General features: G+C 39.0%; 1 protein-coding gene across 1 annotated transcript in view; it reads left to right on the plus strand.

Annotated features, from left to right (window-relative positions):
- Positions 1-8431: 8431 nt before the first annotated feature.
- Positions 8432-16778, plus strand: part of GALC (galactosylceramidase) — a 48154-nt gene continuing 39807 nt past the window's right edge. The window contains 4 exon segments of the mRNA XM_012640403.1: positions 8432-8626; positions 13836-13904; positions 14140-14203; positions 15657-15770. Coding sequence (XP_012495857.1) covers positions 8432-8626; positions 13836-13904; positions 14140-14203; positions 15657-15770 — 442 coding nt within the window.

Raw genomic sequence — 16778 nt, forward strand, 5'->3', positions numbered from 1 at the left:
AGCCCATTAACAGGATCATTCGCCACAATCAAGTGGGATTTATCCCATGGATGCAAGGGTGTTTCAACATATGCAAATCTATAAATGTAATACATCATATTAACAGAATGAAGGACAAAAACCATTGATCATCTCAATAGATGTATAAAAAGCATTTGACAAAATTCAACATTAAGAGTTTTCATAATAAAAACCCTCAACAATTAGGTATAGAAGGAACTAACTCAATACAATAAAGGCCACATCTGACAAACCCACAGCTGACAACATATTAAACAGTGAAAAACTGAAAGCTTTTCCTTTAATATTAGGAACAAGACAAGGGTGCACACTCTTTCCACTATTCAACAGCACTGGAAGTCCTGGCCAGAACAATCAGGCAAGAGAAAGAAATAAGAGAAATCCAAACTGAAAAGGAAGAAGTTAAATTGTCCCTGTTTGCAGATGACATAATTTTATATATAGAAAACCCTAAAGAGTTCACCAAAAAAAGTTAGAACTAATAAACTAATTTAGTAAAGTTACAAGATACAAAATCAATGCACATATCAATAGTGCTTCTACACACTAACGATGAACTATCCAAAAAGGAAATCAAGAAAATTCCATCTATAATAGCTACAAAAAATAAAATATGCAGAGTTAAATTTAACCAAGGAGATGAGAGACGTCTATCATGAAAACTATAAAAAATTGATGAAAGAAATTGAAGAAGACACAAAAAAATGGAAAGATGTCCCGTGTTCACCAATTGGAAGAATTAATATTGTTAAAATGTCCATATTATTTAAAGTAATATACAAATTCAATGCAATCTCTATCAAAATTCCAATATTTTTCACAGAAATAGAAAAAATAATCATAAAATTAACATGGGACCAAAATAAACTCTGAGTAGCCAAAGCAATCTTGAGCAAAAAGAACGAAGCTAGAGGCATCACACTACCTAATGTCAAATCTACTACAGAGATGTAGTAATCAAAACAGCACAGCACTGGCATAAAAACAGAAACATAGATCAATGGAGCAGAATAAAGAGTCAAAAAATAAATACACACATTTATGATCAATTGATTTTCCAAAAAGGCACCAAGGACATACAATGGAGAAAGGCAGTCTCTTCAATAAATGGTCTTGGGACAACTAGATATCCTCATGCACATGAATGAAATTAGACCCTTATCTCACACTACGTATAAAAATCAACTTAAAATGGAATAAGACATAAGACCTGAAAATGTAAAACTACTAGGAAAAAAATGTAGGGGAAAACACCATGACATTTATCCAGGCAATGATTTTTTGGATATGATCCCCAAGATACAAGCAACAAAAGTGAAAATAGACAAATGGAATTACACTAAACTAAAAAGTTTCTGCATATCCAAGAAAATAATCAACAGAGCGAAGAGACAACCTACACAATGGAAGAAAATATTTTCAAACCACACATCTCAGGGGTTAATATCTACAATATATGAGGAACTCAATAGAAGAAAATAAATAACCTGATTAAAAATGGGCAAAGGATTTGGATAGATACTTCTCAAAAGAAGACGTACAAATGGCCAATATGTATGTGAAAAAATGCTTAACATCACTACTCATGAGAGAAATGCAAATTAAAACCACAATGAGATATCATCCTACACCCGTTAGAATGACTATTGTCAAAAAGAGGAAAGATATAAAGTGTTGGCAAGAATATGGAGAAATGGGAACCCTTGCACACTGTTGATGGGAATGTAAATTAGTACAGCCATTATGGAAAACTGGAGGTTTCTCAAAAAATTAAAAACAGAACTACCAAATGATCCAGCAACCCCACTACTGGGTATATATCCAAAGGAAATGGAATCAGTATGTCAAAGAGATATCTTCACTCCCACGTTCATTGCAGCAATATTCACAGAAGCCAAAGTATGGAATCAACCTGAGTGAGCATCATCGGTGGATGAATGGATAAAGAAAATGTGGTATATATACACAATGAGAAACTATTCAGCTCTAAAAAAGATGGAAATCCTGGTGACTATAGTTAATAACAATATGTTGTGTTCTTGAAAATTGCTAACAGAGTTGTGTTTTAAGTGTTCTCACCACGAAAAATAAGTATGTGAGGTAATGTACATGTTAATTTGCTTGATTGTCACTCCACAAAGTGCACATATTTCAAAGCATAATGTTGTATACAATAAATATATGCAATTTTTATTTCTCAATTAAAAAAGATTAATTTTTTAACAAGAAGAGGAAATTTGGATGAACAAAGAGACAAGAGGGATGCCTGGGCACAGGGCAAAGACCATGTGAGGACACAACAAGAAGGTGGCCATCTGCAAGAAAGGCTGCAGGAGAAACCAAACCTGCCAACACCTTGATCTTGGACTTCTAGCCTCCAGAAATGGAGAAAATCTATTTCTGTTGTTTAAACTATCCAGTCTGTGGTATACTGTTATGGTAGTCCTGGCAAACTAATACAGATATTGAATGGGTATTCTTCAATCTTATCTTTAGCAGACAGTGTGGACATTAAATAAGTGTGCCTAGCCCAGACCCTGGAATACACCAGATCCTCTCAATCCTATGCAGGCAAAAGCTACTGACATGTGACTATTGTGTACTTGGAGTGTCACTAATCCACATTGAGATGTTCTGTATGTGTAAAATACATTCTAGATTTTTGGAAATGTAGTATAAAAAGAGAACACAAATATCTTATTAATAAATGTTCATATCGATTACATAATGTGATGATAATATCTTGGATATGTAGGATTAAATAATTCATTAAAATTAATCTCACTTTTACTTTAATGTGGCTACTAGAAAATTTCAAATTATATAAGTGCTTTGCATAATATTTCCGTTGTACAGCACTGTACTAGATGTTTAAAAAATATTTTGAGTGGTGGAAACCTCTTGCACTGTCAATTTCTTCACGCCTAGGACCTGGGGCTAGGTGGATTCTAAAATTCTTCCCTGGCAGAAATGCAAAACCATGAGTATTGACAATTCAAAGAAGAATAGATATATCACAGGTGAAGCATAGGAGGACAGTAAAACTTCCTGGAGTTCCTTTATTTGAGCAAATCTATGTAGTAACAATTACCAACAAAAGACTACAGATGGTGAAGGCAGTTTTTACACTGGGGAAATGCAGATATAGAAGCTGAGAATTCTTTGCAATTATCACATCAACTCTGGATTGTAACTCGGTGTGCGAGTCAGGGTTCTTTGCTGCAGGTAACAGAAACTATCTGTGGCTAACCTGAACAGAAAATGAATAGCTTGGAAAGAAATCGGGATATGGCCCAGAATTGATGTAGAGGCTTCAGAACCAGGCTTGTAAAATGAAGAAGAGTCAAAGCACCAAAAAGGCAGCCAGGTCACCCTGCCTGAGCTGTGAGGATGGCACTGCTGACCCCACTGCTGTGGGTACTTGAGGCCATCTCGGGTGGAGCCTCTATGCTGCTGCCTCTTCTGGAATCTGGCATGGCTTCAGTGGGATTTCTCAACTGTGTGTACATCTTGTTACTCTTCCAAGGTCAAAGTCGCAGGTTCAAGGAACTAATCAAGGGAGCGTGGTCATTCATTGTCAAAGCCTGCTGGGCTGGGAGCAGGAAGAGGAAGAATCTGTCTCCTTCACTCCTGAAGGAGGCAGACACCAGACTGTTACCATGAAGAATCAGTCACATTAGACATGAGTTTGGATGGTTGTAGACAAAACAACACCAAAAACCCAGCAAAAAGAAAACAAATTGAGACCAATACAAATGGAATAATCCACTTTCCCAGAATTGTCTTAGTTGTGGGGAAAGTAGTAAACTCAAAAGTTTACTACTTTTTACAGTTAATCTGTATGTCATTTATGTTATTACTTATATAATAAGCACACCCATATAGCACATAGTATGTGCTAGTCACTCTTCTAAATGCTACATGAATTTTAACTTGTCTGATCTTCACATCAATGCATTGCCATCATCATCTTTATCTTATGGATGTGCAAACTTAAGCCAAAAGAAGTTAAGTAACTTGGCCAAAATCACATAGCTAGTAAGTGGTAGAAGAAAGATTTGAAGCCAAGCAGCCTGGGGCTCCAGGGCCAATATTCTAACCAGTACACTACCTTGCTTCTGGCTATAGCAGTTTTTATTTATAGTTATACTTAAGAAAAATGTTCAAAACCAAATAATCTGAATAAAAGATGGGCAAAAGTTCTGAATAGACATTTCTCAAAAGAAAACACACAAATGACCAACAGGTATATGAAAAAATGCCCAACATCACCAATCATCAGAAAAATGTAAATTAAAACTACAAAGAGGTATCATTTCGCCCCAGTTAAAATGCGTTTTATCCAAAAGACGGGCAATATAACACATGCTTGTGAAGATGTGGAGAAAGAGGAACCCTCGTACAGTGTTGGTGAGAACGGAAATTAGTACAGTCACAATGGAGAACAGTGTGGAGGTTCCTCAAAAAAATTAAAGTAGAACTGTGATTCAGCAATCCCACTCCTGGGTATATATCCAAAAGAAAGGAAATTTGTTTATCAAAGAGTTATCTGCATTCCCGTGTTTATTGCAGTACTATTCACAATAGCTATGATATGAAATCAACCTAAATGTTCATCCTAAATGGCTAAAGAAAATGTGGTACATATATACAGTGGACTATATTCAGCCTTAGAAAGAACGAAATCCTATTATTTGCAACAACATGGATGGAACTGGAGGACATTATGTTAAGTGAGATAAGTCAGGCACAGAAAGATAAATATTGCATGTTCTCACTAATATGTGGGAGCTAAAAAAGAACTGAACTCCTGGGGACAAGAGAGTAGAATGATGGTTACCGGAGGCTGGGGAAGGTAGTGTGGGGGGAGGGGATGGTTAATGGGTACAAAAATACAGTTAGATAGGAGGAATAAGATCTAGTGTTTGGCAGCACAATAGGGTGACTATAGTTAACAATAACTTATTGTATATTTCAAAATAGCTGAAAGAGTGGAATTGGAATATTTTTAACACAAAGAAATGATAAATGCTTGAGATGATGGGTACTGCGATTACCCTGATTTGATCATTACACACTGTATGTTTCTATAAAATACCACATGTACCCCATGAATATGTACAAGTATTGTGTATCCATAATAACTAAAAATAAAAAATTTAAAAGAAGAAAATGTCCTGTAAGCAATATACACTTCATTCCATTAGGTGGAGTCTATCATCTGAACTATTACTTTCATTGTGTTTATATAAAGTCCTGAGTTAACTGAACCCCTTCATATATTTCAGAGAGACGTCTCTAAACAGGGCAATGTAATTATTTAATAACAGTTGCAATCAAGAAACTTATGTCCAGATTTAAAAGACCAGATAAATAGCAGATGCTATAGGATGGATCATGAAAACTGCTTTACACCCCTTTTAAGTCTTAGGGGACTCTTATTTTATGGAATGTTTCCAGTTCCTTTTGTAAATAATCCTTTCTTCTTATCCCCTTATGTAATCATTTAGTGATTTTTTTTTTAAGTTCAATTCAACTAACATACATTGAGTGCTTACCACGGTTTGGACACTGTGCTTAGAAAGTACAAAGAGGAATAAAACTTGGTCTCTGCCCTTGAATTTTTGACAGCCTGATTCCGATTTCTAAAAGTAAAGGCTTTTCCTCAAGTAAGCCAACAGACGGCTATTAGACTTTTTCATTAAGAGATAAGACCTCTCATCTTTCTCAAGAGACCATTTGATTTTGATCACATTTTTTATTTTAGAAAAAGGAGAGATTTGCTGTGGTAGAGGGGTATTTGTGATACTCACAAACATTTGTGACTTAAGAGAAAAATTGACATTACTTTTTAAACTCATTTGAAATTTGAGAACTGGGTACCCTCTTTTTCTCTTATCATCCTGTTTATCTCACTCACCCAAAACCACAGATTCAAGGGACTCCTAGCACATGATCACTTGTCTGATAACTACCATTTCCCTTTCTCTCACATTTTGAGCAAATCTGAGTGCTGTGCCCACCACTGTAATGATGTCTTTCTCAGCTTGTATTCATTGTCTTTTTAATAGACTCTTTCTTGCCTAATGGTCTCCTGAGTGTAGATTAGAAATTAGAAACAACAAATGTTTTCTCTGGTAAGCAATTACTTTGGTATCTGAAATAACAGGAACTACTACTGGGACTTCCAAGGGGTGAGGCTACCTTTTCTGTTTAAGAGTCTATGTTTCCTCTTCTGCAGATTTCACACATTGCACAGTTATTTGTGGTGTGCCTTTCAAGTACAAGGTGCAATGATGTACTACAGGATGACGTATGTTGAGTGTTGGTTTCAACTTCCTAATTTCATGTGTATGGTATTTTCTTGTTATCACCTTGGTACTTGGTACTTCCCGTCTGAGTCACAATATTATGCGATCCTTATGTGCTATTTTAGGGCTGGTGAGAAGCTTGACATTCACTTGATGGATCATCCATAGCTCGCATCCACAGGTGCTCTAGCTCATGCTTAAAATATTGTTAGAACAAATGGAACAGAGTAAGTTCTGCGAAGGAAAATCCAGAGAATTGGAGAGTTACTGACTTGTACCATAGAACGGTGGTGGTGTGAAGGCAGAGAGCTCAGATATGTGCTGTACTGCGAAAAGAAGAAACTGAAGAAACTAAGTGGCCCGTACATATGTGACTATGTAACTTATCCAAAACAGTACACTTTTGGGGGTGAAAGGAACACTATTAATAATTATGTTAGGACATAAGCGAAGACTGTTCTTGGTAAACCCAGATAGACCTAGAATAAGTGAAAAAGAGAGAAAAAAACATAGCTACTATCCATTAAGAACCTAGGGGATAAAAGAGAGCCTTATGTGGGTGTTTATGGGATTGTCGAGACAGAGATTTGACCTCTAACTATAATCGTGGTCTTGAAACCTAGATTTAGGTTTGTGGTTAAGGGGCAGAATAATCAGATTCCAAATAGGATTCTGTAGACAATCTCCTTGCATCCTGAAGCCTCTGGGTCTTCTTGCCATTTTGGTGTCTCACCAGCTTATGTGGGCACTGATAACTAATCCCATACTTCTGCTAAGGGAAATTTAGGGATCAGAAAATCTTTCCATGCAGCTTCAATTTGCTCCAAATCACAAGGAAATCAGATATCTCAGGCCAGTGCTGGATGTGGCAGAAATTCCAGGGCAGTTCACAACTTTCCTACCAATTTGGGGTTAGCCTGGAATCATCTCAAATAACAGTGGAGAATAGTTTATGAGGCTGTATGGGAGGCAAGATTCCACCTTCATCCCCTCAGGGGCCTGGGTGGGCCAGAGGATTACATTGATTTAAGATAGATGAACAGCAGAGAAGCATACTCGTTTAAATTTCATGTGGTACAGGAGCCCTCATAAGGACATGAAGATCCAAAGCAGCAGTTGGAGTCAATGGCTTATATACTGACCTGGACAAAAAACGGGGGGTGGGGGGGAACAAATTGTGAAATGTGGTAATGCAGGTAAGGCAAAGGGGCTTGGGCTAGTTAATTGGGTACAGAAGTGACTAGGATGATAAGGGTTTTTAACAAGGTTTGTTTGCACAGATTGCCCTCAGCTTCAACTTTCCCTCCTTGATGATAAGAATGTTATTTTACAGGGAGGACATCCTTCCCATGGTAATTTTATCTCCTGCACTGAAGAAACAGAATGACGATCAGAGTGATCTTGCACCTGCTTTTTTAAAAGTGCCTTTAATTCAAAATGGTCAATATGCCAAAGGAGCATATTTTGAGGTGGCATAATCTTAACTCCTTTGAAGGCTAAAAGCCTTGGATAGAACTGGGTAGTTACCAGAATGGAGAACATTTTCAGCTATCGTTTGCCGAGTGTGTAATGTATTCAACTAGGATTTACTGAGTGCTTACTTTTGTCTCGTTTAAGCATACATCTCCTACACTACTGCTCTCCCCGCCTCATCGTACACAAGAGAAAATTCTGGCTCCGAAAGCTAAGTGATTTAAACAAGGTAACAGCTGAACTGGGACTTGGTCAGGGGCTCCACGCCGGGTCCTCGCGCGAGGTAGATGCGCCCTAAGATGCTGGGGAAGGTCCATGGTAGAGTAACTCCCTGCCCTCTTCCCTTGGCAGGCCTTGGGCATCCAACTTCCCTGGGTTAAAGTGCTTCCAGCAGGTGAGGGAGGCCGGAAAAGAAGACACAGAGTGAGTACATGTGAAAGCCTAAAGGTGATTACAAACACGAGAGAAACGAGAAAAGTCTCGCTCCGATTTCTACGGTGGCTGCGGCGGGGTCCCACGGCCCGCACTAAAAATGGCGGCTCCGGCGTCAGCGGCCTCATGCCCGTCTCCATCATGGCGGCGGCCGGACCCGCCTCCCTGGGCGCAGGAGTCATGTGACCCACACAATGGCTGAGCGCCTAGCCGAGGCTTCCCGGCAACGCCGAGTGAAAGTCATGACGGCCGCTGCGGGTTCGGCGGGCCGCGTCGCAGTGCCCCTGCTGCTGTGCACGCTCCTGGCGCCCAGCCGCACGTACGTGCTCGACGACTCCGACGGGCTGGGCCGGGAGTTCGACGGCATCGGCGCGGTCAGCGGAGGCGGGGTAAGCGGCGGGCGACGGGGACTGGCGGCACCGGCGGGCGGGGGGCGCAGGGGGCCAACCCCATCCGGTCCCGCCCCAGAAGCCCCTGCGGCATTGCCAGGTGTTTCGACGCGCTGCCGTTGCGGTCCCGCTTCCCGCTCTCCGCGGGCGCTGAGACCGACGCTTCGTCGTTTAACATGAACCTAGAGAGGCAGTTAGGTTTTAACAAGTGAGGGTCAGGAAGTCCAGCGAGTAAGTGACAGGCTTAGGTAGTGACGAGGCCGAAGCTCAAACCCTCATTCCTGGAGATGGGGCCTGGGCTCTCTTGGTCGTGGAGACAGCACCCCGCGAGGGTCGCTCTAGAAAAGGTTAGGGAACCCAGGAATCCCTGTGTGAGAAAGAGGATGCCCCAATGGGATGCTTCGGCTGTGTCACTTCCATTCCGGGGAGTTGGTGGGTGGCAGAGTTGGAAGCCCCGGGGCCACTAGCGCAGGTGGTCCGGCTCTTCAAGAGTTAGTGCCATACAGGGTCTTATAAGTGTAGGCACAACGGTGCCTCAGGGATAGGAGTTAGGAAGATAACTATCTGGGACTCTATTATTTTTATGATTTTTATATTTTTTTAAATGGGAGGCTCCACTATTAATCACTGATAGTCTGGGATTGTTTACTGTTAGGGGCTGGAGGGCTAAGAAATGAGAAGGTGAATTACTCCCCAGAAGGGCCTGTGCCTCTGCCTTATTGGCAGCTATTTCTTTGTGCCAAGAGATGGGAAATGTTGGCTCTTCACGGTTAGGATTGTGTAAAGATCACCAGTGTGCTTTTTAAAAGGCAGGTTCTGTCTTCCCTCCCCCATGCTGACTTTGTAGTTCTGGAGTGGGGACTGAGAATCCTCTTTTTAACAAATACACCAATTAATTCTCATACTAGGTATTGAGAGATCTTTTTCCTGATTCAAGGATCTCAGGGGTGGGGGATGAGGTTTTTTTTTTTTTTGTAATTTCAATTTTTGAATAGTTTTAGATTTACAGAAAAGTCATGAAGGCAATAGAGAGTTCTCATATACCATGCAGCCAGTTTCTGGTATTCCCAGCATCCCACATTGGAATGGTACATTTGCCGCAACCAATATTGATACACTATTATTAACTAAAGTTTATACTTCATTTACGTTTCCCTGGTTTTTACCCAATGCCCTTTTTCTATTCTGGGATTCCAACCAGGGTACCACATTACATTTAATTGGCATGTATTCTTAGGCTTTTCTTGGCTATGGCAGTTGGGATGTGTTCTTTTTATGTGGGCATTTCATAGGATTTACTTGAAACATGAGTAAAATTGTGCAAAATTGAGAATGGGCATGGCTGGTCATTGCCCTTAGCTCCCTAGTCATGCCTAAAATTGGCTTCCAGGCCCCAGCATGTTCTTCGGTAGCATGATTGTTCTTGGCTCCTGACGATATTTACTTGCCTTAGTTCTACATTCTTTGTAACCATTGTCTCTGTTTTACTCCCTTCTGTTACCTTTGGGCCCATGGGCTTTATAGTGGCAGACTTTGGGTGAGTGGGTTTTTATTTTTTGTTTTGTACCCCAGATCCCATCTAGAACTAATTTTATTTGAAAATGTTAAGGTTGAGCTCTTGGCTTTTTAAGATTGAGTCAGATAGAGCTTTGTACTTAGATTCAACTCCGAAAAAGCTTGAATGCTTGCCTGCTGCATGGGTGACCTGGCCTGTAGTCTGATCATATGATGTGGAGGAAAAGTATTTCAGGGAGAACCTGTGGGCTAATAAGCTAATACATTTGTTCTTTCCTACTACTATTCTTTTACAACTTTTTGGTTTAAACCTGAAATAACCAATATTTCATTAAGTGGGGCCCCATCTCTTCTTCTGATACCTTGTGATATTAAATCTAGTGTATAAACTTACTGAAAAATGGAACTCTTTGGTTCCATTTTGTTTATTTAGCTCAATTCGAAATTATTAAAATGATAAGAATCATTTCATAACTCAAGGTAGGAAACTCCTATCTAATTTTATAGAAAATCCGACAATTATTAATGTCCCTATGTATAGTGCATTACTCATTGTAGGAACTCAATAAATAATGGAAATGATTGCACCACCACATTTTCACACCACAGTAAGCTTCCCTGGTACCTAGCAGTAAGTGTTTAGGATGTTCTAATTTAATCTTCATGTCAGCTAGGGAAGGCAGTGTGGTTCAGTCAGTAGTTAAGAATGTGGATTCAAGAGAATCCCAAGGATCCATTCTGGGCCCTGCGACTTACTGTATGGCCTTGGCAAGTTGCTTAACTTCTCTCTGCCTGAATTTCTTTTTTGAGGATGCAGTGATCCCTGCCTAGTAGGAGCATTGTGAGGAGAGATATAGAGTATTTAGGATGTCTGGCACATGACTTACTTTGGTTAATAACCAGTTTCAGGGATTAGAGAAGAGGAAGTTATTTCAAGGACTTCGAAGAGATGTTTTTCCCAAGACATCTTCCTGGGTTTGTAAACAGCTCCAGGATTTATTCAGGTGTGGTTAGTAATCCCATAATTTGTTATTACTTGATGGTACATTTCAGCATTTGGTTATATTACCTTTGACTTATGCTTCTGCATTAGGTGTGATTGTAGGTTTGTAATAGCATAATAGTGTAGTGTGTTTACCTAAAGCTAGTACTTTCTGAATTAAATGTGGGAGTGCATAGAGGGCAAAATAACCGCCAAAGAGCAAAAAATACAGTTCTAACAGTGTAATGCAAGGTAAGAAGCATGCTTTACCTGGGGAGAGACCCTAGGTCAAGGATATGTTAGTGTGCATATACAGTGTTCATTCACTTAGTGCCATTTTAGTATTTGAACCTCTGCTGGGCTTTAAGCTCTTTGAGAACAATGTCTTTTAAGACAAATTTGTATATACAATGCCTGCCATTTATTTATTTATTTATTTTTGAGACAGAGTCTCACTGTGTTGCCCGGACTAGAGTGCCGTGGTGTCAGCCTAGCTCACAGCAACCTCAAACTCCTGGGCTCAAGCGATCCTCCTGCCTCAGCCTCCCGAGTAGCTGGGACTACAGACATGCGCCACCGTGCCCGGCTATTTTTTTCTATATATTTTTAGTTGTCCGATTAATTTCTTTTTATTTTTAGTAGAGACGGGGTCTCGCTCTTGCTCAGGCTGGTTTCGAACTCCTGAGCTCGAACAAATCCGCCCGCCTCGGCCTCCCAGAGAGCTAGGATTACAGGCATGAGCCACCACGCCCGGCCGCCTGCCATTTATTGAGAGGCCATTTATGTGCCAGATACTGTACTAAGTCCTTTAAGGTACATCTTATTTTAGTCTTACAGCACCTGAATGAGTAGGTCAACTCACTTTACAATAATTTGCCTATCATCACATAGCTTATAAATGATGAAATCAAGATACATGTTCCATTTGACTCAAAGCTTCCTATGTTATGTTTCCTGTACCAGTGCAACAACAAAAAAAGGAAAATAATAAAAAAAAGTTAAGTGTTTATTGAATAACAAAGAATGGGGATATGAACTTGAATAAGACACAGTCTATGTCCTGAAGGAACTTAGAGGCGAGTCAAAAAAGTAAAGCAGTGGTTAGGGTGCAGGGTTAGAAATGTTAGGGCAGAGATATGGACCAGGTGCCAAGCGAGCTCAAAGGAGAGGCACTTACATCAAATCAGTGGGGAGGGGCAGAAGGCATCCTTCTTTGAAGAGGTGGAGTTTTAGCTGAAAGCTGACGAATGAAATGGAGTCGTCCAAGTGAGGATGTGGGGTGCATTCCAGGCAGAAGGAAGAGAAAAAGTGGTTGGATATATCTAGATAGAAGGTGTGACAGTGATAGGGGTAAAGTGTCAGAGTTAGGATCCAAATAATTAAGGGATTTGGGTGCAAAACTGAGTAATTTGAACTTTATCCTAGGGATAAAGCTACTGGGGATTTAGCAGGTTTAATCACAGTAGTTTCTTGATTACATTTGTGTTTTGGAATGATTAATCTGATAAGTAGTGTGGGGGATAAAACACAGGGAGGTAGAGGGGAGCCCCTAAGACCATTTCACTTTTCTAATAAGTGAGGAGGACCTAGGTAGGTCAGTGGGGTTGAAGAGTAGGGGATGGATTTGAGAGATATTGATGACGTCTCGATGACTGAGGATGGATGGGAAGTTTGGTGAAAGGGTGACCCTAAGGTTACGGTTTAGGCAGATGTCATTCATTACTAAGATAGCAAATGCAGGAGAAGGAGCAGATTTAGGCAAAAGTGCTGTTTGGTTGGGGGTGTGTCAAAGTACATGGGATGAGTGGCTAGAGAGCAGCTCCATGGGTCTGTATCTCACTGGCAGGGACTAGGGGTGTTCTGGGTATGAGAGAATTGATCTAGGTACCACCAGAATGTCAGTGGTACCATATATGAGAGTATAAAATAGAAAGTTGAACCGTATCAAAGTCAAGTATCTTGCCTCTGTTTTACACGCACCTGGCAAGGTGTAGCAGTTTGAACCTAGTGATGTATGGCTTCCAAGCCTAGGAACATGCTACTGTTTCATGCTGAAAACCTGCTTCTTTTATTCCCTCCCAAAGGATAGATTATGAGTCAACTATTGGCTTTGTGATTTCTTTCTTCAAGCAGTTATTGGCCATGGTCTAGGTATGATCAAGTATTGGTCCCTGCACTGTCCACCTGCATCCTTCCATACATTCTGATGCCAGTCTAGTGTGAGGTTTCCTTAGTACAGCCCGGTCTGGAGATTATTGTTGGCCATTCTTAATCATAAAAGAATTTATGAGAATGAGGAGTGTACTGCTTCCTTTCAGCATTGCTGCTTATAGTATTTTTATGAAAGATGTTGAGGGGAAAATTACCTAAGATTCATTCCTTACATCCTAGCCCCAAGATATTGTTGTTGCCAAATTGTCTTAATATAGAAAACCTAAGTTTCTAGATAAGTTTTTAATCATGAGATTCAGCAGTAGCCTTAGCAAGCTTACCTCCCAGCCAAGCCTCATCCCAGCAGGAGAGCTGTTGGACAAACAACAGCCTTAGTTGTCCAATGATTGGCAAAGCAAGGGCAGGAAAACAATCTGGGAAGTGACTTTCCACAGCTTGACCTTGCAGGAGAACTGGCCAAATGTGGGTATTCCAGGTGGTGTGCATGAACACTATAGATAAGTATTCACGATTGGATTTCTTTTATTACTTTTCTTTTAGGCAACCTCCCGACTTCTAGTAAATTATCCAGAACCATATCGTTCTCAAATATTGGATTATCTTTTTAAGGTAATGAAAAAATAATTATTTAAGGGTAACTGTGATATTTTAGAACTTGTACAGTAAATTTATCAGCTTCCCAATTCTAGCTTTTGAAAAAAATGGCAAGTTACTTTTGGAATAAGTTGCTCTTTGAAGTTTTGCTTTTGTTTTTGAATCTATAAAACCAAAGGCAGTAATTAGGAATTGTCTTGAAGCTTCATTAGAGGAAGCACTGTGTTAATACTGTTACTTCTTTCCACAGCCATACTTCGGTGCCTCATTGCATATTCTAAAAGTTGAAATAGGCGGTGATGGGCAGACCACAGGTAGGAGAATTTGGGATACAGGATTTTTCCCCCCAACGTTTTAATCTATACCTAACCATATGGACTATGATTTCAGAGTATGTATAAATGATACCAACACTTTTTAAGATTTATTTTTGCTTAGTAGATTGTTTCTTATTGTTCCTTTTTAAATTGTGGTTATTTAAAAAGTTATATAGAAATATGGATTTTCCATCAAAAATAGTATTCAGACTTTAAATTGCTTATATAGTTGAAGTAATCAGCAGTAAACGAATCCACAGATTTCTAAAAACTTCATGTACTGGACAGATCATAGGGACAGTTTGGAATTTTACTGAGAAGTTAAAAAGGAAAGATTTTATAATAATTTTGTATAGAACATTTAAGGTGTTATTAACTTTAAAATATGTGGTAAAATATAAGTAATCAGTATTTCAGATATGTAGCTTCTTTTTTCTTTTAAAGACAAAACAAATTTTAATCACTAAATCTTTAATTTTTATTGTCACTATTTTGATTGGCTTTGTGTAGTGCATGTTATCAATTAGTTTATAGGCCTCTGGTTTCCAGGAAGAAGAAAAAGTATTTTAGTTCTCTCAATGATTAGATATGGCTTAATATTTACAGGTCAAATTTGATTATAATGAACTCTAGAATATTTTCTCTATACTTGTGTTCCTGCTAGTGATTTGGAAGTAATTTTCGTTAAACAGATACATCTATGTTGTGGAATTAGTGTTTATGTTGAAAGAAAAAGTGCAAATCAAAAACAAAAGAAAACCCCCATAACAGAAACTTCCTCTAAGCTATTGGAAGAGGACATGTATTTTATTACCAAAACCATTTAGGCAGAATTGATAATGACTGGTTGCTGAAGCTACATTAGAGGTAGAGATACATAAGTAGGCAGTTCTTGTGAATTCTCATGTTTGCCTTTAAGAAGAAATGGGCAAGGGCCCCTCTTCTTGGAAGGCCTTACTTAGCAAGGGCAGATGTTTGTGACCTGTGGGAACTCATGAGGACTTTGATGTCAGTTACCTACCTTGAAGCTATGATGATATCTCAACTAACTAAGGTGTTAATGTGGAATTTTGTTATTGTTACAGTGGGGATGTAATACTCATTTCTTTTTTCTTGACTCATGCTATATCAAGACATATTATAGGCTTAAAGAGTGGGGTATTTCTCTTAATTGTGCTTATAATTCTGGTTTTATTATGTAAGATGTTTACAGTGCTTAAGATAATGAAAAAGGATGAAATAATACACTTTGATCATCCATCCTCAAGTTGTATAAGATTATTCTTATTTGCCCAACTTCAGGATTGGAACTAGAATACCACTTTTGTGAATTGTGTGTGTGTGTGTGTGTGTGTGTGTGTGTGTTTGTGTGTGTATATGTAGGGGAGAGTGGTCCTAGGAAGTACCACTCGTGGATCATTTACTTCCTTTTTTCTTCTCTCCTATTCAGATGGCACTGAACCCTCCCACATGCACTATGCGCTAGATGAGAATTACTTTCGAGGATATGAGTGGTGGTTAATGAAGGAAGCTAAGAAGAGAAACCCTAATATTACACTCATTGGTAAGAAGTGAAGTTTGCAATGTTTCTGCAGTCTCTTTTCCTTTAACTTTTAAATTCTGAATCATGTTGGTGGGTCTCTATTAATAGTGAAGTACTAATAATGTTGCTAATACTACCAGTATGCTACCAGCAGCAAAGCATATGCCAAGCATGATCTTTTCTTTGCCCTTGTATATTATGTTAGATCTTTATAATACCTCTGTAATATTATAGTAAGGCATTACTATTTTTATTATACAGAAGAAGCAGTTGAGGCTTAGAATATGCCACTGACGTAAGGTCACAGACAGTTAGTAAATGGCAAAATCAGTTTTAGAACTTAATTTCATTGTTTTTTTCTGTGATGCTAACTACTTTCCTTGACAAAATCACTCCTCAAAATTTGTAAAAGGGCAGTACTATTTACAAAATTGCATGTTACATAGAGTAGCCACCTAACTATTTACAAAATTGTATATTACTGGTAGTGGTAGACCCCATTTTTAGAAGAGGTACATGAAAAAGTATTTGTTTTTGAACCTCAGAGATGTGCTGGTCACTGTTCCAAGGACTAGGGATACAGAACAACCCAGACCCCAGTTTCTGCCCTTGTGTGGCTTAGGTTCTAGTGGCAGGATCATTGGATACTTTTTCAAATGGGACTATATTCATTCCATAGTTCTGTGGCAATGCATACAGAACCTGTGAAGTATTTCAGACTTCCAGGGTGGTGGGATACTTTCATCATTTGAAATGAATTTGATTTTTTGAAACAGGCTGACATTCAGACTAAGTTAAGTGAAATTAATGATCCATTTTAAAGGCTTGATTTTAAGCTGTTTTAAAAATAATTTTCTTAATCAAATTAAAGGATAAAAGTAATATTTTCTAAATTAAAAAGAAAATAGGAATGAGTGTGTTCTTTCTAAAAGGACTTTTGTAAGTGATTCCAGAAATGTTTTGAGCAGTGAAAGCATCACTGAATCAGCACATAAACTTATTCATTGGGCTGCTTCCAACATCAGATCT

This window comes from Propithecus coquereli, unplaced genomic scaffold (assembly GCF_000956105.1).
Source record: "Propithecus coquereli isolate 6110/MARCELLA unplaced genomic scaffold, Pcoq_1.0 Scaffold152, whole genome shotgun sequence".
NCBI lineage: Eukaryota > Metazoa > Chordata > Mammalia > Primates > Indriidae > Propithecus > Propithecus coquereli.